Source organism: Dendrobates tinctorius, unplaced genomic scaffold, assembly GCF_039654945.1.
Source record: "Dendrobates tinctorius isolate UK_male_01 unplaced genomic scaffold, ASM3965494v1 ptg000155l, whole genome shotgun sequence".
NCBI classification, from domain to species: Eukaryota; Metazoa; Chordata; class Amphibia; order Anura; family Dendrobatidae; genus Dendrobates; species Dendrobates tinctorius.
In genome coordinates, this window is record NW_027361822.1 from 12,559,559 (window position 1) to 12,585,850 (window position 26,292).

Below are 26,292 nucleotides of genomic sequence, written 5' to 3' on the forward strand. Positions count from 1 at the left end.
GTTTATGCCGTTCAATGTGTGGTAAAATTAATAAGGCAGCTTTTATTCTTCAGGTTGGTACGATTACAGCGATACCATAATTATATAGTTTTTTTAGGTTTTGCTACTTTGACACAAAAACTTATAGAAATAAAATTATTTTTGCATCGCTTTATTCTGAGAGTTATAACTCTTATTTTTCCTCTGATGGAGCTGTGTGGCGGCTTCTTTTTTGCGCGACAAGATGACGTTTTCAGAGACACCATTTTTATTTACATTTGTTTTCTTTTATTGCGTTTTATTCCACTTTTTGTTTGGCGGTATGATGAAACTGCATTGGTTTTTTTTTTCCCCAGTTTTTCATTGTGTTCACTGCATTGGCTAACTAGTGAGACAGTTTTATGGAGCAGGTCGTTCTGGATGCAGCAAGACCAAAATGTGTACTTTTTTTTTTACATAAAAATACAAATTTCTTGGTAAAATGTATATATTTTTATTTTCTGATTTTTAAAAAAAAAAATTCAATATTTTTTCTTTATTTATTTAGTCCCTTTATGAGACTCTCTTTCAGCAACCTGATCGCTGTTATAAACCATTACACGAGCAGATTGGCACGCAAAAAATAAGTGCACCCCGAGCCCCAGATCCTGAAAAATGGAGACGCTACAGGTCTCAGAAAATGGCAACTTTTTTTCTTTTTATAATACAAACTTTGGAATTTTTTTCATCACTTAGATAAAAAAGAACCTAGCCATATTTGGTGTCTATGAACTCGTAATGACCTGGAGAATCATAATGGCAGGTCAGTTTTAGCATTTAGTGAACCTAACTTTTTTTTTTTGCAATTTCACCGCACTTGAAATTTTTTTTCCCCGTTTTCTGTTACATGACATGGTAAAACCCACGGTGTCGTCCAGAAGTACAACTCGTACTGCCAAAAAACAAGCCCTCACACGGCCATATTGACTTAAAAATATAGAAGTTATGGCTCAGGGAAGGGAAAAATGAAAATGCAAAACTAGTCGTTAAGGGGTTAAAATATTTCCTGCACTCTGAACATAAATATGGTTTCCTAACAGGGTGAGCTGCTTGTGCTTTATCATCCCTTCTGTGATTTTTAATTTTCCTAACAGCCTTTGATAGGACCTGTTTATACTGCTCAGACGATGGATCTTTGCTTTGCTCTTCATATGTATGTTGTGTTACGCCGCCATCTTCTGCTTTGAATTCTGACGATATCAGATGTCCTTGTAATCTCCCGGAACAGGCATCTGCCAAAAACATAACCTGTATTAAAACAATTGTCTAAGTAAAAGAATTTATCACCTATCCAGGTGAAAACTTACTGAGCAGTGGAAGTCCAACCATTTGGATCCAGGTCGCTCAGCAGAGCAATGAATTCTTCCCCATGATGAGGCACTCTTACCCAAGTTATAAAGTGGAGCAGCAGGTCAAATGCTGCTTATTGCTGTGATGCGACACATTTCCCTGCCTGTTTTATCACAGTAGGGAGTATTTGTGAGGAGTCCTCAGTCCTACTGCGAGCTCCTACTGTGTCGTCTGTATACTCGCTTAGGTTTCCTCCCCTTCCCCATAGATGTGATATGATCATGTCCCTGCATGGTTAGACACATCCATTACACAGTACACAGCAAGGGCACATTTATAAGATTAGCTCTGCACATCTTTTTTTGTCCACACATCCAATTGAGGAACTTACAGTGAACCTGTCAGCTGTTTTGGCAGCTAGAAGATGAGGTCACTGCTTTTCAGGGTTTATCTACGGCATTATAGAATGTTGTAGATAAGATAAGCCCCCGATCCGACCTGCAAGATATGAAAAATAACCTATTATACTCACCCGCCGCCCTCCTGCTTCTTCATCGCTCCCCGGCATCACACTTCTACACAGGTGTAGTTATCTGCACTGTCGAGAGCAGAGCAAAGTACTGCACTGCGCAGGCGCTGAGCCTCTCTGACCTTTTCCGGCGCCTGCGCACTGCAGTAATTTGCTCTACCCTCAACAGGGCATAAAACTATACCTGTGCAGGAACGCGATGACGGGGACAGATGAAGAAGTAGGAGGGAGGCTTCGCAAGAAGATGGGAGGCGCCGGACCCAAACTTGCGACACCCATCAGACCGGACCGCACCGGACCGGGGGCTTATACATTACAGATAAGCCCTGAAAGGTGGTGGCCGCATCTTATAGCGGCCAAAACAGGTGGCAGGTTCCTTTTAATATTTCTTTTATTAAAATGTACTTTGGTCATGGGATAACCCCCTTTATGTCTTCTATCATAAGGCTACAGTCGGCCAAACCCACCAATGTCAGTGGGATATGTGTTTACTGCAACTGAAGAGGCTACGACGTCCAGAAAGAATGTTGTGTTGGAATCTCTGTTATGAAATGTTGGAGCAACAGGAAAGCAGAATTAAAGGCTCAGTCCTGCTCTGCTCACTTCCAAATTGGCAGGAGAGGAGGGTCAACTGGCATCCTCCCTACTGATACCTGGCAGTATGCATGCCCGATCAGTATAGGAGATGTCACCTGCCCCATTTACCTACTGATGAGGAAATGAACGGTGCATAAGTAACTCTTTAAGATGGTTAATGGTTTGCAGCACAGATTTGGGCAAGTCTTCGATATCTGATTTTTTTTTTGCCCCCTATTTAGAGCACTGAGAATGAAAACTATTAAAAAAAAATACTAAAAAAAAAAAAAAAAAAAAAAACTACTTACTGGTAATCGTTTTTTCAAGCCCATGACAGCTCACCTGAGAGGGGGAACCTAAATACAGTGGTGAGGGGACGGGGGGAGGTTTAAGGGTGCTGTCATGTGCTTTGGAAAAACTGATTACCGGTAAGTACTTTAGTATTTTACTTTCATCCATGAGAGCACAACGGAGAGATTTATAGAGAAACTAATTTACCGCAGGGAAGGACCCATCTACCAAAGGATAGGTCAGCAGAGGAAGATAGCTCCAAGAATGTTGAAGGTGAGGACCATGTTGCAGCCTTTCATATTTGGGAGATGGATATATCTGCCTTTTCTGCTGAAGATGTTTCTGGTTTCAACACGATTCTATCCTCAAAAGTCTGAGTATATGGGGATTAACTGATAAGGCTTGGATATCGCTCACCCTACGGGACGAGGTCAATCTTACTGGAATGATTTCTTTTAAAGTAAAGTTCTTAATAGACAATTGCCGCAATGATTCAATTGGACTTTCCATCAATGCCTCTTGAAATTAATTTAGATCTCAATGAGGAATTCTCGGATCGAGAAATGGCCTAGACCTATCACAGGACCTAATGAACCTAGACATCCACATATTGGCTGCCAAAGTATAATCATTCAAGGCTCCTAAGGCTGATATTTGAAGTCTAAGGCCGGTGTCACACTTGCAACTGCAATGCGAGAAACTTGCGCGAGTCTCTCGCCTCAAACCCAGCACTGCCGCCGGCATTTGGGACCGGAGCGTTCAGCTGCATAGAAATACACGCAGCCAAACACTCCGGTCCCGAGTGGTGGAATCTGTGCCGGGTATTGAGGCACGAGTTTCTTGCATTGCAGTTGCAAGTGTGACACCGACCTAAGGGTGCTAGCAGCTAACCCCAGCTCTAGTCCTTCACAATGAAATTCCAAAATAGCTTTCATTGGAACCTCACCCTGCCCCCCCCCCCCTACCCCCCAAGTTTTTCTCCCAGGGAGGCTAAGCATTTTTTCCCAAGATCTGACAAATTCTTGTTACTGGTTTCCTACTCTTAAAGGGAACCTGACACCCCCCCAGGGCAGTCAACTACTGCGCATGCCCAAGATTCTCAGCCCCGCAGTGTGAATAAATCATAAGCGACTGCGGGGCGGGATCTGTGGCCGCGCGATATGAAGGCCAGGACGTGATCTGAGAGCACGGGCACAACGGGCAGCGCTAACTGCACATGCCCACGAAACTATAATACAGCGCAAGCATTTTAAAAGAACACTGAGGAGGCAGCGCCAAATACGAAATGACTGATGGATGTGAGCTGTCTGTCAGAAGGGGAAAGACCTGCCCCCCTGTCAAAATTCAGGTATTTTTGAACAATTTTAAAAACGATTATTTCTGCGGTGGAACGGAAGCTAAGTAACAGAGCCATCTTGACAGAATGCAGCATTAGTGCTGCACAAGGTGGCTCTTTTACTTAAAAACGCCTGGGGGGGGGGGGGGGGGGGGGGGGGGTGACAGGTTCCCTTTAAGTGGAAACTAAACCTAGGGGAAATCCCATCTGCATCAATAGTGACCTTTCAAATTCCTGGGAATGACAGATTGGACCCTGACTGAGTAGATGCGGGATTTCTGGCAAGATCCAAGGATTGGTAACGGACATTAGCCTCATACCGGAAAACCAGTCTTTTTGGCCAAAATGGGGCTGTGAGTATTTTCCTCGCATGATCCTCCCTGATCTACCTCAGAACTGCTGGAGTCATAACTATCAGGGAGAAGCGCATACCCCAGCCAGAAATCCCATGGAATCTGAAGGGCATCTACAGCACGAGGATCTTTTCTTGCGTTTAGTGAGCAGAATTTCTCTACCTTCCTGTTTTGTTTGTTTGCGAATAGATCTACACACGTGATCAAAATTGTTGGTACCCCTCGATTAATGTCAGAAAAACCCACAATGGTCACAGAAATAACTTGAATCTGACAAAAGTAATAATAAATCAAAAATCTAGGAAAATGAACAAATGAAAGTCAGACATTGCTTTTCAACCATGCTTCCACAGAATTTAAAGAAAAATAAAACTCATGAAATAGGCCTGGACAGAAATGATGGTACCCCTGAAAATAATATGGCAAAAGGGACATGTTAAATCAAGTGTGTCCACTAAGCAACACAGGTGTCTACAATCTTGGAATCAGTGAGTGGGCCTGTATAGAGGGCTACAGATACTCACTGTGTGTTTGGTGACATGGTGTGTATCACACTCAACATGGACCAGAGGAAGCAAAGGAAAGAGTTGTCTCAGGAGATTAGAAAGAAAATTATAGACAAACATGTTAAAGGTAAAAGTTATAAGACCATCTTCATGCAGCTTGATGTTCCTGTGACTATAGCTGCACATATTATTCAGAAATTTAAGCTCCAAGGGACTGTAGCCAACCTGACTGGTTGTGCAACAAAATATTAAGTTAAGGGTACCATCATTTCTGTCCAGGCCTACTTCATGAGTTTTATTTTTTTTTTTCTAAATTCTGTGGAAGCATGGTTGAAAAGCAATGTCTGACTTTCATTTGTTAATTTTCATATATTTTTCATTTATTATTACTTTTGTCAGATTCAAGTTATATCTGTGACCATTGTGGGGTTATTTGTCATTACATGAGGGGGACCAACAATTTTGACCACGTGTGTATATCTGGGAATCCTCATATTTGTACTCTCTGATGAAAAACTTCTGGATTCAGTGCCCATTCCCCTTGCCTCAGCAGGTTGCGACTTAGGATGTCTGTCCTGTAGTTCTCATTACCCATTATGTGTAATAACGTCAGGGAGGGAAGGTGCTGGTCTTCTAGCTGGAAAAGGCAAATCAGCTGCTTTCACCAGAGAGTGAGATTTTGATCCACCTTGATGAATCATATATGCCAAAGTAGATCAATTGTCTGAAAGAATGCAGATGTGATGGCCCTGGAGAGAGGTAAGGAATAGTGATGAGCAAGTATACTCGTTGCTTGGGTTTTCCTGAGCATGCTTGGGTGTCCTCTGACTATTTTGGAGTGCTCGGAGATTTAGTTTTTGTCGACGCAGCTGCATGATTTGCGGCTGCTAGATAGGCTGAATACATGTGAGGAATGCCTGTTTGTTAGGCCTGGATCACACTTCCGTTTTTTAAAATCCGTCTAAATCCGCCGTCTTCCGTTAAAAAACGGATACGCCATTTTTTTGAGGATCCGTTTTTTTGCCCCATAGACTTCCATTAGCGGCTACTGCGGATCCGTCAAAAAAACGGATCCGTTTTTTCACACTTTGACGGATGCCAAAAAACGGATGTGTGAAACAGGGCTTAGGAAATCCCCACATGTATTCAGCCTGTCCAGCAGCCGCAAATCATGCAGCTGCATCGAAACAAACAATCTCCGAGCACGCCAAAATACTCGGGAGGACACCCAAGCATGCTCGGGAAAACCCGAGCAATGAGTAAATTCGCTTAACACTAGTAAGGAACTCTTAATGCTTTCTCTACTGCCAGAAGCTCCTTCATGTTGGAATTTTTCCTCTCCTATATTGACCAAGGGCCTTGTACATCTCAATCTCTCAAATGTGCCCCCCCAACCGGTCATGCTTGCGTCTGTGATGTTGCGGATTGGAGACATCTATGGAACGCCTTATGATTTCCTTTGTCTAGTCACCATGAGAGGGAGTCTATTGTTACATAAGAAAGATCTACTTTCCCTTCTAACCACCCTCCTAACCATTTCTGGGCTTACAATATCTGCCATTGAAGCTGTCGGGTATGTAAATGGGCCCATGACACTGCCGGGATACAGGAAGTCAGTCCCCAATAATGACATTCCCTCTCTCAATGTAATTTCCATATCGTCCACTGCTGGCAATATCAAAGATATTACCTTGTCCTTTTTTCGTTCAGTAAGAAAACAAGCCTGGCTCACAGAGTTTAAAAGGAGACGTAAAAAGGACTGTACTTTTACCGGCTTTAGGTTTGATGTCTTTATATTCAGTATCCAGCCCACTTCCTTTAAGATATGTCTGACTCCTTCTAGCTTTGCTTTACAATGTTCCGCCGACCTTCCTACAATGAGGAAGTCGTCCAGATATGGAACAGAGTATTCTGAACCTGAAGGTATGCTGTCATCTGGGCTTTAACCTTGGTGAAAACTCTTGGAGCCATATACAGACCGAAGGGCAGGGCTTTGAAGTGGAAGAGCTTTATTTCCCCCTGCAAAAGGGTAAAAATGTTTTGAACCTCTGACTTCAGGCTTCATATCTCACCATTCACCACTGCTTCGAATGTGAGACTACCATCATTTTATAGACAATCATCTTGGCTATCTCATGCATAAATTTGACTTGCAACTATTTTGAATATGATTAGTTATGCAGATTCTTGTCAGGTCACTGCATGGTTACTGTTTTTCCTTCTAAAAATCTATATTTTAATATTTATTAGTTTGTTAATATTTTGTAAATCCATCTTTGGTTTTTTAAAATGCCTGAATTATTTTGGGCATGCTCTGGATCAGATTCAACCATTTCTTGGCTGAAATCTGATCACACATGTAGAAGATGAGATCACTTACACGTTCACAAAGTTGATGCATACTCGTCAGCTCACTTAGGTATGTATACAGCTTTTTCTTCAACTCTACCCACAAGTGTTCGATTTGGTTGAGGTCAGGGGACTATGGGGGCCAATCCAGCACCTCTATTCTATTGTCACTGAATCATTTCTTTGGTAATCTCGAAGTATGTTTTGGGTTGTTGTCCTGCTGGAACACTATGCCATCCTTTTAATACCCACAGTTCTCGAGTGTACGAAGTAACTCGCCTTGTAGGATACACACATATAGCTCAGCATTGAGACCACTCTTGATCCTGGTCAAGTAACCAACACATTTGGCAGTGAAACAGACCCATAGACTCAGACTTCCTCCACCGAACTTGACAGTTCTTTCAATTTCTCGATCCATTAGCCACTTTATCCCTCGTTTCTTCTCAACGCATTTGCACCCATCAGAACCTGGTCTACTGACTTTGTCTCACCCCTGCAAACCACCCTTTTCCAATCTTCTACTTTTTGTACATGTTTGCCAACTTAGAATCTTCTTATGATGATATTGAAGTTGAGGCTTCATCACCTTTTCTCAGGCCTTCATTCCAGACTTGTGTAACGTGCTTTCCATGATGCTTGCATGGAGGTCTGTGATCTCGTTATTACAGAGCATATGAGCCATATTCACTGCCCTGTTTGTTAAGCCAGAACTGACAGCTCTTGTGATAAGCTGACTTGTTGACTCCAATATTTTGCCTAGATGTCCACCTCTTTGCTTTTGAATGGATGGACTTCATTTTATATTTTTACAACTGTCATAGCACTCACATAATGAGCTGGATGATGCAGATTCTCTTGGAAAATGTTCGTTTTGGGAATCAACCCAATAACACACTGCGATTTTTCCCCCCACCAGGAGAAAAACAGCAACATAACAAAAATCTGCATAATTAATCATATGCTAAAGTCAACTTTATGCACGAGATCGCCAAGATGATTGTCCATAAAATGATGGTAGTTTCAAATTCAAAGCAGTATTGGATGGTGAAATAAGGAGCCTGAAAGTCAAGTTCAAAACATTGTTACCCTTTTGCTCTTCCGTGCAGCTGGGTTTTAGACCTCCTATTGAGAAAAAATTACTTCTACATGAATGCAGAATCTGCGACTTCTCTAAATTTAGTGGTTACTACTCACCTGAGTCATCATCTGTAGGAATCTCCTCTTTACAGTGCAAATATCTTCTTGCGTATGTCTCTGTAGTATTAATATGGGTCAGATCTTTACCCTGAAACAAATATTTTAAAAGACACAAATATGGAGAAGTCACTTTTATGATCAGCTCTAATCCTGCCATCTCCACCGTTCTCATTATGGTAAAAAACATAATACTGGGATAAAACAAGGCTGAGCACAAGACCTTCACAGCCGTCTACACATCATAGGAGACATCTCATGACACCTTCTCTCCATCTACCTGATGATCCTGAGTAAGATTGGGATTTTCTTGTTTATAGTCCTGTGGAAGAAGACGGGGACATCTCTCTGGTGTTGTCCTCCTACTGGACGAAACTGGAAGAAACACATACAGTGATTGAATTGTTTCCATACAGATAACTATAGGCTGTGTGTATTTAGTCCTGTCTATTACCTGGTGATGTGAGGGGCTGGGGAACCTCCATCATGACGTCCTTGTACAGATCTTTGTGTCCTTCTAAATACTCCCACTCCTCCATGGAGAAATAGACGGCGACATCCTTACACCTTATAGGAACCTGACGCAAAATTATACTGTCATCCACTGATCCCTACATAGTAGAACATTAATTTCCCAGAATTCCCAGCAGTGTCACCTCTCCAGTCAGCAGCTCAATCATCTTGTAGGTTAGTTCTAGGATCTTCAGGTCATTGACGCCCTCATGTATCATGGGCTGAGCGGAAGGTCCAGTGATTGGGCCCAGGGGTCTTCCCCATCCCTCAGACACAGGGTCCTGACAGCACTCACTAGAGGTCTTCTTCACTACTGTGTAATCCTGGTTATGGAGAGACACATTAATAAATCTCACTACAGACATTTCCAGAGTCCTCACCTCTCCAGTTCTGTACATCTGTTATTCCCATAGATAAGAATGACATAATGTGACGTCATCAGAATCTCTCACCTCTCTAGTAAGCCGGAAGAGGATCTCTAGGGTGAGGTGTAATATCCTCTCTGCCATCTTGACCCTGTCCCTATTCAACCTTGATGGTCACTCAGGAAAATTCTCTTATATAAAAGATCTCCACCGAGAGGATCCGATATTATAGGGACCTGAATAAGAAGATGAGCCGATGCAACATTAAGGAGTTATGGGTAAATCAACAATGAAGACACTGGACAAGGTTTTTGAATCGAGGAACCTTTCAAAGCTGACAAAACACGGCTCGTATTTAGTTTTGTCTTTTCTTTAGTTACATACAGATGCAAAACCTGGACTGTAAAGAAACGAGACAGAAGAACCTATGCCATCGAAATGTGGTGCTGGAGAAAGATGTTATCAATATAACGGATGGCAAGAAGAACAAACAAATCAATTTTGGAAGGAATCAAGCTGTACATGTACTCGAAGGAAGGATCACCAAATTAAGACTTGCCTACTTTAGACACATTAACAGAGGATAGCAAACACTGGTGAAGGACATCATGGTTGGAAGAGAAGAAGGTACAAGGTGAAGAGGAAAACCAGCAACCAAATGACTTGATACAATCAAGATAATGGCGGTGAACACATGGTGGACCTATCTAGGCTTGCACAAGACAGATCATTCATCCATCAAGTCGCCATGGCTCCAAATCTAGCTGAAGGCCGTTAAAAAAATAATAACATAGCATCATGTTGGATACTGAGACCTTATGAAGATCTTCCGCCTAAAGATTCAAAAAGATTCCCTATTTAAGAGTAAGAATCTATCACCGCAACATTTGAACAACATGATTCCTCTATCCCAACAACCTGTAATGAGTTAGTACAACCTGTGCCTAATCTGGTATGGATTTTCTCGTTAGTACTATCAGTGAGATGTTTTCTAATATGTGTTTTCAGTTCACAAATTGTACAACCAACATATGGCACCCTACAGGTAGTACATGTAATTAGGAATGCAGTATATGTGAAACTACAGTTAATATAGGAGCTACTTTTATAGCTCACTCTTTTGTGATAGATGTAAATCCTTATAAGAGGTTGTCCACAACATTATCCTATCCATCTCAGTTGATGGCCGGAACTGCTCAGTTGTGGAGCTGTACAGTGCAGCTCCGTTGACAGAATAATGGCTGTGGCTGGGTGTTGCACATCCGCCCCGACCCCTATTGATTTGAATAGAAGATGGATGTGTAGTACTTGGCCACGGCCACTATAGAGTTAACGGAGCTGCACTGTGTTCTGACATCGGGAACAGCTGATCGGAGATGGTGCCGGGTGCCACACCCCACAATCAGACATTGATCTAAGTGAGGCACAGCCCACTAGTCAGGCTCTGGCCGGGAGTATGCACACTCACTGACCGGTTCCAGCTCAGAAACCGGCAAATCTCCGCAGCACACAATGCGTGCGCTGGGAAGATTCATAAGTCTGCAGTCACACTAAGTGATTGCACACTTATCATTTTGAATCGGGCAACTCTTCTAAGAAATTCAAGAAGGTGGATCCAGGCAATTCTAAGAAATGACCTGCAAAAATCTATTGCAAAGAATAATATAGTAACGGACAACCAGCACAGATTCATGAAGAGTAAGTTGTGTCTAACTAACATGCTGGGTTTCTATGAGGAAGTGAGTGCAAATCTGGATGTTGGTAATGCGGCTGATGTGATTTATCTGGACTTTGCACAGGCATCTGACACTGTACCACATAACAGCCTTATACAGAAGCTCCAGAAGTAGGGACTGGGGGAAACGATATGCACTTGGGTAACAACTGGTTAAGGAACAGGAAATAAAATTGTTTTACAGTCTCTTTATGGGATAAAGTAAGCAGTGGGGACCACAATGATCTTTACTGGGAACAGTGGGGATCACCATGTTAGGACCAACTCTTTGTAATCTCTATTACTGACCTTAAGGATAACACAAAACTATGGCCTGGTGGTCTTTGCTAATGGCACAAAGCTACCGGTATGTAGGATGCTAAAATCTGACCTTGACATTACAATATTACAAAACGATCTGGATAAGATGACTGAATGGGCAAACACTTGGCAGATGAGGTTTAATGTAGATAAATGTAGGATAATGTACCTAGGACGGAGTAATCCTATTGCTGCACATACATTAAATGGGAGTATACTCAGGACTACAGAACAGGAGGAGGACTTGGGTATTCTGGATACAAGTAAGCTGAGCAGCAGCGCTCAATGTCAAGCAGCAGCCGCAAAAGAAAACAAGATTTCAGGGTATAGAAAAAGAGATCCCAATGTATGGTTACCCCCTCTATAAATCATTTGTAAGGAGACGTCTAGAATATGTGCTGCAATGGGTTTTTTCACTTGAAAAAGACGCTAGTTTAGAGTTGAAACGTGTTGTAGAAATAAAAACCCATCTTCATTAGGATTCTTCCTTACAGCAGCGCAGGCCCACAGTGTGTTACCATCCCAATTGTTCATGTGACAATAACTAAAAGGTTACAATGTATCCCAGGGATTTTGAGGAAGTTTTTTTTGTGACACATTGCACTTTACGTTGGTGGTAAATTTAGGTCGCTATGTTTAGTGTAATATTATATATATAACAGATATTTGATAAATCGTGAAAAATATTAGCAATTTTCAAGTTTTTTTTATTTTAATCCAGATAGTTTTTTTTTTTTTTGTGTGTGTGTGTGTGGTATGACTATCTGTAAGATGTCTTCATGATGTTAGAATGTTTAAAAATTTAGCAGCTTTTTTAGAGAACTATTCAGTTTTGAATTGACTTTGGGGGACCTATGTGTTGGAAACCCCCAAAAGTGAGACCATTTTAAAAAACAGCCCCCCTTCACCATATTAAAAACAGCTACTGGGTAGTTTATTAGCCCTTCAGATTTTCAGGAATTAACGCAAGGTGACATGATGGGAGTGAAAACAATTTATGTTTACCACTAAAATGTCACCAACTTCTGAACAGGTCACTGTAGCCGGCAGACTCTACAGCCGTGGATTGCCATTGAGACCATCAGGACCACACGATCATGATCTCAGGGCGTGAATGGGGTTAAAGAGGAAGCCCCCCACACTGTTAGCCATCTGGTGCCAAAACTGATGGTGACTGATGCAGCAGGGGGTCAGCTATACTGTACGGCTGCTGCACTGTCACCTGTCCAGGGAGGGATGCTATTCACTTATATCTCAGGTTAGTAAAAAGATGTATTAGTGGTCACTATGGGGTTAATATCAAGGGTGATCGAGCGATCAAAACCATCGATAATTTCTCTTTCCCATCAAAGTGCTGTACTTCAGTGACAACAACCTCATCTTAAAGGGAATCTGTCACCTATCAGACCAAAACCGGACCAGGACCGCCCCTGGGGGAGTATAATATACTTCATTTTTCTTATCTTTCAGGTTACATCGGAGGATTATCTACATCATTACAGAGTGCTGCAGATAAGCCCCTAATGGCGGTGCCGGCAGCTGATAATTGGAAAAAATAGGTGACAGATTTCCTTTAAAAGAAAAACGAGGTTTCTCTGGCAAATAAGGGGTTACTAGCGCCTGTACCCAATAAAGGGGAATCTCCACATTGGAGGCTACAATCCCCCCCAGCCTCACATTACCGCCTATACACAGATCCCCCCCCCAACCTCACATTACCGCCTATACACAGATCCCCCCCAACCTCACATTACCGCCTATACACAGATCCCCCCCCAGCCTCACATTACCGCCTACACACAGATCCCCCCCCAGCCTCACATTACCGCCTACACACAGATCCCCCCCCAGCCTCACATTACCGCCTATACACAGATCCCCCCCCAGCCTCACATTACCGCCTATACGCAGATCCCCCCCCAGCCTCACATTACCGCCTATACGCAGATCCCCCCCCAGCCTCACATTGCCGCCTATACGCAGATCCCCCCCCAGCCTCACATTGCCGCCTATACGCAGATCCCCCCCCAGCCTCACATTGCCGCCTATACGCAGATCCCCCCCAGCCTCACATTACCGCCTATACGCAGATCCCCCCCCAGCCTCACATTACCGCCTATACGCAGATCCCCCCCAGCCTCACATTACCGCCTATACGCAGATCCCCCCCCAGCCTCACATTACCGCCTATACGCAGATCCCCCCCCAGCCTCACATTACCGCCTATACGCAGATCCCCCCCCAGCCTCACATTAGCGCCTATACGCAGATCCCCCCCCAGCCTCACATTACCGCCTATACGCAGATCCCCCCCAGCCTCACATTACCGCCTATACGCAGATCCCCCCCAGCCTCACATTACCGCCTATACGCAGATCCCCCCCCAGCCTCACATTACCGCCTATACGCAGATCCCCCCCCAGCCTCACATTAGCGCCTATACGCAGATCCCCCCCCAGCCTCACATTACCGCCTATACGCAGATCCCCCCCCAGCCTCACATTACCGCCTATACGCAGATCCCCCCCCAGCCTCACATTAGCGCCTATACGCAGATCCCCCCCCAGCCTCACATTGCCGCCTATACGCAGATCCCCCCCCAGCCTCACATTGCCGCCTATACGCAGATCCCCCCCCAGCCTCACATTGCCGCCTATACGCAGATCCCCCCCCAGCCTCACATTACCGCCTATACGCAGATCCCCCCCCAGCCTCACATTACCGCCTATACGCAGATCCCAACCAGCCTCACATTACCGCCTATACGCAGATCCCCCCCCAGCCTCACATTAGCGCCTATACGCAGATCCCCCCCCAGCCTCACATTAGCGCCTATACGCAGATCCCCCCCCAGCCTCACATTACCGCCTATACGCAGATCCCCCCCAGCCTCACATTACCGCCTATACGCAGATCCCCCCCAGCCTCACATTACCGCCTATACGCAGATCCCCCCCCAGCCTCACATTAGCGCCTATACGCAGATCCCCCCCCAGCCTCACATTACCGCCTATACGCAGATCCCCCCCCAGCCTCACATTACCGCCTATACGCAGATCCCCCCCCAGCCTCACATTAGCGCCTATACGCAGATCCCCCCCCAGCCTCACATTAGCGCCTATACGCAGATCCCCCCCCAGCCTCACATTAGCGCCTATACGCAGATCCCCCCCCAGCCTCACATTAGCGCCTATACGCAGATCCCCCCCCAGCCTCACATTAGCGCCTATACGCAGATCCCCCCCCAGCCTCACATTAGCGCCTATACGCAGATCCCCCCCCAGCCTCACATTAGCGCCTATACGCAGATCCCCCCCCAGCCTCACATTAGCGCCTATACGCAGATCCCCCCCCAGCCTCACATTAGCGCCTATACGCAGATCCCCCCCCAGCCTCACATTAGCGCCTATACGCAGATCCCCCCCCAGCCTCACATTAGCGCCTATACGCAGATCCCCCCCCAGCCTCACATTAGCGCCTATACGCAGATCCCCCCCCAGCCTCACATTAGCGCCTATACGCAGATCCCCCCCCAGCCTCACATTAGCGCCTATACGCAGATCCCCCCCCAGCCTCACATTAGCGCCTATACGCAGATCCCCCCCCAGCCTCACATTAGCGCCTATACGCAGATCCCCCCCCAGCCTCACATTAGCGCCTATACGCAGATCCCCCCCCAGCCTCACATTAGCGCCTATACGCAGATCCCCCCCCAGCCTCACATTAGCGCCTATACGCAGATCCCCCCCCAGCCTCACATTAGCGCCTATACGCAGATCCCCCCCCAGCCTCACATTAGCGCCTATACGCAGATCCCCCCCCAGCCTCACATTAGCGCCTATACGCAGATCCCCCCCCAGCCTCACATTAGCGCCTATACGCAGATCCCCCCCCAGCCTCACATTAGCGCCTATACGCAGATCCCCCCCCAGCCTCACATTAGCGCCTATACGCAGATCCCCCCCCAGCCTCACATTAGCGCCTATACGCAGATCCCCCCCCAGCCTCACATTAGCGCCTATACGCAGATCCCCCCCAGCCTCACATTAGCGCCTATACGCAGATCCCCCCCCAGCCTCACATTAGCGCCTATACGCAGATCCCCCCCCAGCCTCACATTAGCGCCTATACGCAGATCCCCCCCCAGCCTCACATTACCGCCTATACACAGATCCCCCCCCAGCCTCACATTACCGCCTATACGCAGATCCCCCCCCAGCCTCACATTAGCGCCTATACGCAGATCCCCCCCAGCCTCACATTAGCGCCTATACGCAGATCCCCCCCCAGCCTCACATTAGCGCCTATACGCAGATCCCCCCCCCAGCCTCACATTAGCGCCTATACGCAGATCCCCCCCCAGCCTCACATTACCGCCTATACACAGATCCCCCCCCAGCCTCACATTACCGCCTATACACAGATCCCCCCCCAGCCTCACATTACCGCCTATACACAGATCCCCCCCCAGCCTCACATTACCGCCTATACACAGATCCCCCCCCCAGCCTCACATTACCGCCTATACACAGATCCCCCCCCCCAGCCTCACATTACCGCCTATACACAGATCCCCCCCCAGCCTCACATTACCGCCTATACACAGCCGGGACCGGGGGAAATACACACAATAACCGCACTACTTACAGCTGAGCACAAGGCTCCACTCACTACAGACACTTCCCACCATCTCTGCCCCACAGGAAGGAAGAGCCAAGCTTCCTGTCAGAGGAGGAGACAGAGAGCAAGGAAAGGAGAACTGGGGTCACTGCAAGCACTGGGATAAGGGGGCGCCATCTCCGGGAATGGAGGGGTTACTGCTCCCTGTGCAGCCCAGTAATGGAGAATCTCCAGCACCTACCTCCACCTGCAGGGAGCGCTATCTCCGGGAATGGAGGGGTTACTGCCCCCTGTGCAGCCCAGTAATGGAGAATCTCCAGCACCTACCTCCACCTGCAGGGGGCGCTATCTCCGGGAATGGAGGGGTTACTGCCCCCTGTGCAGCCCAGTAATGGAGAATCTCCAGCACCTACCTCCACCTGCAGGGGGCGCTATCTCCGGGAATGGAGGGGTTACTGCCCCCTGTGCAGCCCAGTAATGGGGAATCTCCAGCACCTACCTCCACCTGCAGGGGGCGCTATCTCCGGGAATGGAGGGGTTACTGCCCCCTGTGCAGCCCAGTAATGGGGAATCTCCAGCACCTACCTCCACCTGCAGGGGGCGCTATCTCCGGGAATGGAGGGGTTACTGCCCCCTGTGCAGCCCAGTAATGGGGAATCTCCAGCACCTACCTCCACCTGCAGGGGGCGCCATCTCCGGGAATGGAGGGGTTACTGCCCCCTGTGCAGCCCAGTAATGGGGAATCTCCAGCACCTACCTCCACCTGCAGGGGGCGCCATCTCCGGGAATGGAGGGGTTACTGCCCCCTGTGCAGCCCAGTATTGGGGAATGTCCAGCACCTACCTCCACCTGCAGGGGCGCCATCTCCGGGAATGGAGGGGTTACTGCCCCCTGTGCAGCCCAGTAATGGGGAATCTCCAGCACCTACCTCCACCTGCAGGGGGCGCTATCTCCGGGAATGGAGGGGTTACTGCCCCCTGTGCAGCCAAGTAATGGGGAATCTCCAGCACCTACCTCCACCTGCAGGGGGCGCTATCTCCGGGAATGGAGGGGTTACTGCCCCCTGTGCAGCCAAGTAATGGGGAATCTCCAGCACCTACCTCCACCTGCAGGGGGCGCTATCTCCGGGAATGGAGGGGTTACTGCCCCCTGTGCAGCCCAGTAATGGGGAATCTCCAGCACCTACCTCCACCTGCAGGGGGCGCTATCTCCGGGAATGGAGGGGTTACTGCCCCCTGTGCAGCCAAGTAATGGGGAATCTCCAGCACCTACCTCCACCTGCAGGGGGCGCTATCTCCGGGAATGGAGGGGTTACTGCCCCCTGTGCAGCCAAGTAATGGGGAATCTCCAGCACCTACCTCCACCTGCAGGGGGCGCTATCTCCGGGAATGGAGGGGTTACAGCCCCCTGTGCAGCCCAGTAATGGGGAATCTCCAGCACCTACCTCCACCTGCAGGGGGTGCTATCTCCGGGAATGGAGGGGTTACTGCCCCCTGTGCAGCCAAGTAATGGGGAATCTCCAGCACCTACCTCCACCTGCAGGGGGCGCTATCTCCGGGAATGGAGGGGTTACAGCCCCCTGTGCAGCCCAGTAATGGGGAATCTCCAGCACCTACCTCCACCTGCAGGGGGCGCTATCTCCGGGAATGGAGGGGTTACTGCCCCCTGTGCAGCCCAGTAATGGGGAATCTCCAGCACCTACCTCCACCTGCAGGGGGCGCTACCTCCGGGAATGGAGGGGTTACTGCCCCCTGTGCAGCCCAGTAATGGGGAATCTCCAGCACCTACCTCCACCTGCAGGGGGCGCTATCTCCGGGAATGGAGGGGTTACTGCCCCCTGTGCAGCCAAGTAATGGGGAATCTCCAGCACCTACCTCCACCTGCAGGGGGCGCTATCTCCGGGAATGGAGGGGTTACTGCCCCCTGTGCAGCCCAGTAATGGGGAATCTCCAGCACCTACCTCCACCTGCAGGGGGCGCTATCTCCGGGAATGGAGGGGTTACTGCCCCCTGTGCAGCCAAGTAATGGGGAATCTCCAGCACCTACCTCCACCTGCAGGGGGCGCTATCTCCGGGAATGGAGGGGTTACAGCCCCCTGTGCAGCCCAGTAATGGGGAATCTCCAGCACCTACCTCCACCTGCAGGGGGTGCTATCTCCGGGAATGGAGGGGTTACTGCCCCCTGTGCAGCCAAGTAATGGGGAATCTCCAGCACCTACCTCCACCTGCAGGGGGCGCTATCTCCGGGAATGGAGGGGTTACAGCCCCCTGTGCAGCCCAGTAATGGGGAATCTCCAGCACCTACCTCCACCTGCAGGGGGCGCTATCTCCGGGAATGGAGGGGTTACTGCCCCCTGTGCAGCCCAGTAATGGGGAATCTCCAGCACCTACCTCCACCTGCAGGGGGCGCTATCTCCGGGAATGGAGGGGTTACAGCCCCCTGTGCAGCCCAGTAATGGGGAATCTCCAGCACCTACCTCCACCTGCAGGGGGCGCTATCTCCGGGAATGGAGGGGTTACTGCCCCCTGTGCAGCCCAGTAATGGGGAATCTCCAGCACCTACCTCCACCTGCAGAGCCGCACTCCACATATATGGCTGCTCTGTGCGCACAGGACCTGGGATGAGGTCACAGGAGGGGAGGAGTCAGGGGTCACATGATCAGGGGCCTCAGTGTATGCAGGACTCTGCTGTGCAGGTTGTCATGGTGCTGGATGAGGGGAAGTTTCTGTGTGGGGTCAGGAGGGGTTTACAGGGTGGATGTAGCAGTGCCGTGTGTGTACGAGGTGTACGAGGTGTACGAGGTGTACGAGGTGTACGGAGCGGAGCCACGTGTGTACGAGGTGTACGGAGCGGAGCCACGTGTGTACGAGGTGTACGGAGCGGAGCCGTGTGTGTACGAGGTGTATGGAGCGGAGCCGTGTGTGTACGAGGTGTACGGAACGGAGCCGTATGTGTACGAGGTGTACGTAGCGGAGCTGTGTGTATACGGGGGGTACGGAACGGAGCCGTGTGTGTACGAGGTGTACGGAGCAGAGCCGTGTGTGTACGGAACGGAGCCGTGTGTGTACGAGGTGTACGGAGCGGAGCCGCGTGTGTACGAGGTGTACGGAGCGGAGCCGCGTGTGTACGAGGTGTACGGAGCGGAGCCGCGTGTGGACGAGGTGTACGGAGCGGAGCCATGTGTGTACGAGGTGTACGGAGCGGAGCTGAGTGTACGAGGTGTACGGAGCCGAGCCACGTGTGTATGAGGGGTACGTAACGGAGCCGTATGTGTACGAGGGGTACGGAACAGAGCCGTATGTGTACGAGGTGTACGGAGCGGAGCCGCGTGTGGACGAGGTGTACGGAGCGGAGCCATGTGTGTACGAGGTGTACGGAGCGGAGCTGAGTGTACGAGGTGTACGGAGCCGAGCCACGTGTGTACGAGGGGTACGTAACGGAGCCGTATGTGTACGAGGGGTACGGAACAGAGCCGTATGTGTACGAGGTGTACGTAGCGGAGCCGTGTGTGTACCAGGGCTGTGGAGTCGGTAAGCCAAACCTGCGACTCCGACTCCTCAATTTCCCTTACACCGACTCCACGACTCCGACTCCACGACTCCGACTCCCACAAATATTGCTTATATTTAAGTGAAAAATTTATTGTAGTACAATGTGAACCTCAGACATTTAATCATTTTTATGATCCCATAATCAAGATATTTAGATAGAACAGAATATATATTGGTGTACTACCCGGTTTTCATTCTTTTTGGTACAGATACGATATGGATAGACAGATATGGATAAATGGATAGATAGAGCAGATTTCTAATCTGCTGTTGCTATTGAAAACATTATCTATGAGCTCAAAAACCTTTCAGGTGATGCGGTTTTTTAAATAGATGATCAGCTTTTGCAGCTGAAAAACGTATCCTCAAAAAACACAGGAAAAACGCTGTGTGTGAATGTAGCCTTAGATCAGGAATAGAACAGCCATTTATAGGACATTTCATAACTTTCCCAAATTCCTATGAAAAAATATTCAGCACATCCTGCATTGAATTACTGTACCCAATTTATTATATATTTTAGGAGTCGGAGTCGGTCCATTTTATACCGACTCCAACTCCGACTCCGACTCCACCAAAATGAGCACCGACTCCGACTCCACAGCCCTGGTGTGTACGAGGGGTACGGAGCGGAGCCGTGTGTGTACGAGGTGTACGGAGCGGAGCCGTGTGTGTACGAGGGGTACGTAACGGAGCCGTATGTGTACGAGGGGTACGGAACGGAGCCGTATGTGTACGAGGTGTACGTAGCGGAGCCGTGTGTGTACGAGGGGCACGGAACGGAGCCGTGTGTGTACGAGGTGTACGGAGCGGAGCCGTGTGTGTACGGAACGGAGCCGTGTGTGTACGAGGTGTACGGAGCGGAGCCGTGTGTGTACAAGGGGTACGGAGCGGAGCCGTGTGTGTACGAGGTGTACGGAGAGGAGCCGTGTGTGTACGAGGTGTACGGAGCGGAGCCGTGTGTGTACGAGGTGTTCGGAGAGGAGCCGCGTGTGTACGAGGGGTACGTAACGGAGCCGTGTGTGTACGAGGGGTACGTAACGGAGCCGTATGTGTACGAGGGGTACGGAACGGAGCCGTATGTGTACGAGGTGTACGTAGCGGAGCCGTGTGTGTACGAGGGGTACGGAACGGAGCCGTGTGTGTACGAGGTGTACGGAGCGGAGCCGTGTGTGTACGGAACGGAGCCGTGTGTGTACGAGGTGTACGGAGCGGAGCCGTGTGTGTACGAGGGGTACGGAGCGGAGCCGTGTGTGTACGAGGTGTACGGAGAGGAGCCGTGTGTGTACGAGGTGTACGGAGCGGAGCCGAGTGTGTACGAGGGGTACGGAACGGAGCCGTGTGTGTACGAGGTGTACGGAGCAGATCCGTGTGTGTACGAGGGGTACGGAACGGAGCCGTGTGTGTACGAGGGGTACGGAACGGAGCCGTGTGTGTACGAGGTGTACGGAGCGGAGCCGTGTGTGTACGAGGTGTACGGAGCGGAGCCGCGTGTGTACGAGGGGTACGGAACGGAGCCGCGTGTGTACGAGGTGTACGGAGCGGAGCCGCGTGTGTACGAGGGGTACGGAACGGAGCAGTGTGTGTACGAGGGGTACGGAACGGAGCAGTGTGTGTACGAGGGGTACGGAACGGAGCCGCGTGTGTACGAGGTGTACGGAGCGGAGCCGCGTGTGTACGAGGTGTACGGAGCGGAGCCGCGTGTGTACGAGGTGTACGGAGCGGAGCCGCGTGTGTACGAGGTGTACGGAGCGGAGCCGCGTGTGTACGAGGGGTACGGAGCGGAGCCGCGTGTGTACGAGGTGTACGGAGCGGATCCTTGTGTGTACGAGGTGTACGGAGCGGAGCCGTGTATGTACGAGGTGTACTGAGCGGAGCCGTGTGTGTACGAGGGGTACGGAGCGGAGCCGTGTTACTGCCCCCTGTGCAGCCCAGTATTGGGGAATGTCCAGCACCTACCTCCACCTGCAGGGGGCGCCATCTCCGGGAATGGAGGGGTTACTGCCCCCTGTGCAGCCCAGTAATGGGGAATCTCCAGCACCTACCTCCACCTGCAGGGGGCGCTATCTCCGGGAATGGAGGGGTTACTGCCCCCTGTGCAGCCCAGTAATGGGGAATCTCCAGCACCTACCTCCACCTGCAGGGGGCGCTATCTCCGGGAATGGAGGGGTTACTGCCCCATGTGCAGCCCAGTAATGGGGAATCTCCAGCACCTACCTCCACCTGCAGGGGGCGCTATCTCTGGGAATGGAGGGGTTACAGCCCCCTGTGCAGCCCAGTAATGGGGAATCTCCAGCACCTACCTCCACCTGCAGGGGGTGCTATCTCCGGGAATGGAGGGGTTACTGCCCCCTGTGCAGCCCAGGTGTACGGAGAGGAGCCGCGTGTGTACGAGGGGTACGTAACGGAGCCGTATGTGTACGAGGGGTACGGAACGGAGCCGTATGTGTACGAGGTGTACGTAGCGGAGCCGTGTGTGTACGAGGGGTACGGAACGGAGCCGTGTGTGTACGAGGTGTACGGAGCGGAGCCGTGTGTGTACGAGGGGTACGGAACGGAGCCGTGTGTGTACGAGGGGTACGGAACGGAGCCGTGTGTGTACGAGGGGTACGGAACGGAGCCGTATGTGTACGAGGGGTACGGAACGGAGCCGTATGTGTACTAGGTGTACGTAGCGGAGCCGTGTGTGTACGAGGGGTACGGAACGGAGCCGTGTGTGTATGAGGTGTACGGAGAGGAGCCGTGTGTGTACGGAACGGAGCCGTGTGTGTACTAGGTGTACGTAGCGGAGCCGTGTGTGTACGAGGGGTACGGAACGGAGCCGTGTGTGTATGAGGTGTACGGAGAGGAGCCGTGTGTGTACGGAACGGAGCCGTGTGTGTACGAGGTGTACGGAGAGGAGCCGTATGTGTACGAGGTGTACGGAGAGAAGCCGTGTGTGTACGAGGTGTACAGAGCGGAGCCGTGTGTGTACGAGGTGTACGGAACGGAGCCGTGTGTGTACGAGGGGTACGGAACGGAGCCGCGTGTGTACGAGGTGTATGGAGCGGAGCCGCGTGTGTACGAGGTGTATGGAGCGGAGCCATGTGTGTACAAGGTGTACGGAATGGAGCCGTGTGTACGAGGTGTACTGAGCAGAGCCGCGTGTGTACCAGGTGTGCGGAGCGGAGACGCTTGTGTACGAGGTGTACTGAGCAGATCCGTGTGTGTACGAGGTGTACGGAGCGGAGCCGCGTGTGTACGAGGTGTGCGGAGCGGAGCCGCGTGTGTACCAGGTGTACGGAACGGAGCCGTGTGTGTACGAGGGGTACGGAACGGAGCCGCGTGTGTACGAGGTGTACGGAGCGGAGCCGTGTGTGTACGAGGGGTACGGAACGGAGCCGTGTGTGTACGAGGTGTACGGAGAGAAGCCGTGTGTGTACGAGGGGTACGGAGCGGAGCCGTGTGTGTACGAGGTGTACGGAGCGGAGCCGTGTGTGTACGAGGGGTACGGAACGGAGCCGTGTGTGTACGAGGGGTACGGAACGGAGCCGTGTGTGTACGAGGTGTATGGAGCGGAGCCATGTGTGTACAAGGTGTACGGAATGGAGCCGTGTGTACGAGGTGTACTGAGCAGAGCCGCGTGTGTACCAGGTGTGCGGAGCGGAGACGCTTGTGTACGAGGTGTACTGAGCAGAGCCGCGTGTGTACCAGGTGTATGGAGCGGAGCCGCGTGTGTACGAGGTGTGCGGAGCGGAGCCGCGTGTGTACCAGGTGTACGGAGCGTGTATAGACATCTCCTATATCCAGCACTGCTCATAGTTATTCGCATAAATATTCAGTAAGAGTCTATAATAAAAGCCGTCTTCTACAGCATGTCCACATCAGACCTTGCCTGCCTGAATCCTGCTTATACAGGTACTATACACATGGTCAGGTTTTTAAATACATTGGTTAGGCTACTTTCACACATCAGTTTTTTGCCGTCAGGCAGGATCCGGCTATTTTTAGAAAAAACGGATCCGGCGTAAATTTTGGAGAACTGTAGAAACGGATCCGTTTTTCTGCTGGATCCATCTAGCAGGTTATATCTGTTTCCTGGGGGCTGGCCAATTGGATCTGAGCATGCGCAGACTTAAAAAAACGGATCCGGTGGCTGGATCCGTCTTTTTCTGGATCCGGCGCATTCCGGCGCCCATAGACTTTCATTGTGGCAAAAAGCCGGAAGCGTCGGATCCGGAGCTTCCGACTTTTTCGCCGGAGACAAAAAACGTTACAGTAGCCGTTTTTTCCAGACGCCGGAATGAGACAAATAGCCGGATCCGACAAAAAACAGATGAAACGCAATGCCATCCGGCGCGATCCGGCGCTAATGCAAGTCAATGGGGAAAAACTGGATCCGGCATTGCATTTGGCCGGATCCGGTTTTCCAAAAAAAAAAGCCGGATCGCGCCTGACGGCAAAAAACTGATGTGTGAAAGAGGCCTTAGGGACTGCTCTGACATGGGATACCTTGACGTTTGGAAGAGCGACTTAGTATGCATTTTTTGCAAAAAGCGTATCAACCAAATACCCTGTTTGTTATCATCCTTTTACTAGCACTTGCTGTTTACAGTTACTTTTTTACAGCAGAGTATTTTTATACGTTTATTTTACTGTGCTTTTCTGTGTTTCAGTCTTCTGGTGGTGTGAACACTGTCCTACAGACTTGTTCACTGTGTGCATGGCCCATGTGTTTGCATTGCATAGTGTTTGACAAGTGTGCCCAACTTTTTACTATTGATGCTGCCTATGCGGCATCAATAGTAAAGAGATATAATGTTAAAAATATTTAAAAAAAAAACCCTGACATTCTCACCTTCCGGCGTCCCCCGCAGCCTTCTCGATCCTCGCGATGCTCCTGGCAAGTCCTGTTCCTTGCGACAATGACCCCAGATGACGTAGCATCACGCGAGACCGCTACGTCATCACAGGTCATTATCGCAAGGCATCGCTGGGAACGGGACTTGCCGGGAGAATCGCTGAGACCTGGGGACGCTGCGGGGGACGCCGGGAGGTGAGAATATCATGATTTTTTATTTTAAGGCTATGTGCCCACGTTAGCGTTTTTAAACGCTCAGGAAACTGATCCCCTTCCCAGAAAACGCGCATTTTATTTCCGCGCGTTTCTTGCACGGTTTTTGCACAAAAGACGCGCGTTTTTGACGCGTTTTTTTCCGCACGTTTTCTGGAAATATTAGTAAAGGATAAAAACGTTCAGCAATGCGGAAATTAATGAGCATGCTGTGTTTTTAGCCGCTAAGCGATTCCTGAGCGTTTAAAAACGCATTCATTGGCACAAAAAGCCCAAAACGCATGCAATTTAATGTGAAGCTTCTTTTAAGCGTTTCTGCAGCGTCTGAGCCGGCACAAACGCTGCGGAAACGCTTACAAAAACGCAACGTGGGCACACAGCCTAACAAGGATATGGTACCCAGGGCTAGGAGGACAGTCTCCTCTCCTCCAGACCCTGGGTACTATCCGCACATGATCCACTTACTTTGCGCATGGTGGGCACAGCCACATGCAGAAAGTAAGCGGAACAATGCTTTCCTATGTGTGCGGAATTCCCACGATTTCGCACAAAAAATTAGCATGCTGCATATTTATCCACAATGCGATTCCGCCGCGGAAAAATACGCAGCATTAGCACAGCATGTGCGGAATTCTATTGAATACAATGGGTTATGTTTTGTAAGCGTTTTCACTGCAAAAAAAAAGCTGCAAAAACGCTTACAATCCGCAACGTGTGCACATAGCTTTACACAATTTTGAAATGAATCAATAAATGCAGATTTTTATCTTCCACACACTGTCTCGCTGGAATCCTCTCTTTTCTGATAAGGTCATTCACTTGCCCTCCCAAACTCCAATAATTTAGAGTGTCTAAGGACAAAAAAGAAAAATTTCTGCATTGTTTAATGAAGATGCCTTAGGTATACCAATTAAGAAAGTACCCAATAACTTAAAATGTCAAGAAAAATAACTAAAAGGATTAAGTACTGTATGTGGGGCCATTATACTGTATGGAAAGCAATGTATGGCACCATTATACTGTATGGAGGACTATGTGGGGCCAATTATACTGTATGGAGTCACAAAAACCCTGAACTTTAGGAAGGCGAAGTTTGACCAGCTTAGAGATGCCCTTATCTGGATGACTGGGAAAATGTCCTCAGAAATAAGAATACAGAAAATAAATGGGAAATGTTTAAGAACATCCTAAATAGGCACTGTAAGCGGTTTATACCTTATGGGAATAAAAGGATAAGAAATAGGAAAAACCAATGTGGCTAAACAAAGAAGTAAGCGGGGCAATTAACAGTAAAAAGAAAGCATTTAATCTACTAAAGCAGGATGGCACAGTTGAAGCTCTAAAAATCTATAAGGAGAAAAATACTTTATCTAAAAAACTAATTAAAGCTGCCAAAAAGGAAACAGAGAAGCACATTGCTAAGGAGAGTAAAACTAATCCCAAGCTGTTCTTCAACTATATCAATAGTAAAAGAATTATAAGGGAAAGTGTAGGCCCCTTAGAAATTGTGAGGAAAGAATGGTTGTAGATGACGAGGAAAAAGCTAATATATTAACTGCTTCCCGATCGCCGATGGTAGATAAACGTCGGTGCTTGCTGGGCTTTATGCAGCGCCGACGTTTGTCTATGGTCGGCGGCTTTGTGCAGACCGGGACCCCCACGTACCTTATAATGAGGGGATCCCAGCGCACAGTGCTTCCTGTGACGCCC

At 49.3% G+C, this 26,292-nt stretch overlaps 1 protein-coding gene across 1 annotated transcript in view; it reads right to left on the reverse strand.

Moving 5' to 3' along the window:
* Positions 1-18,584, reverse strand: part of LOC141051019 (uncharacterized) — a 45,802-nt gene extending 27,218 nt beyond the window's left edge. The window contains 8 exon segments of the mRNA XM_073547808.1: positions 1,126-1,250; positions 8,446-8,536; positions 8,726-8,820; positions 8,900-9,023; positions 9,102-9,281; positions 9,411-9,496; positions 9,499-9,559; positions 18,541-18,584. Coding sequence (XP_073403909.1) covers positions 1,126-1,250; positions 8,446-8,536; positions 8,726-8,820; positions 8,900-9,023; positions 9,102-9,281; positions 9,411-9,496; positions 9,499-9,559; positions 18,541-18,567 — 789 coding nt within the window. The 5' untranslated portion in view covers positions 18,568-18,584.
* Positions 18,585-26,292: the final 7,708 nt, after the last annotated feature.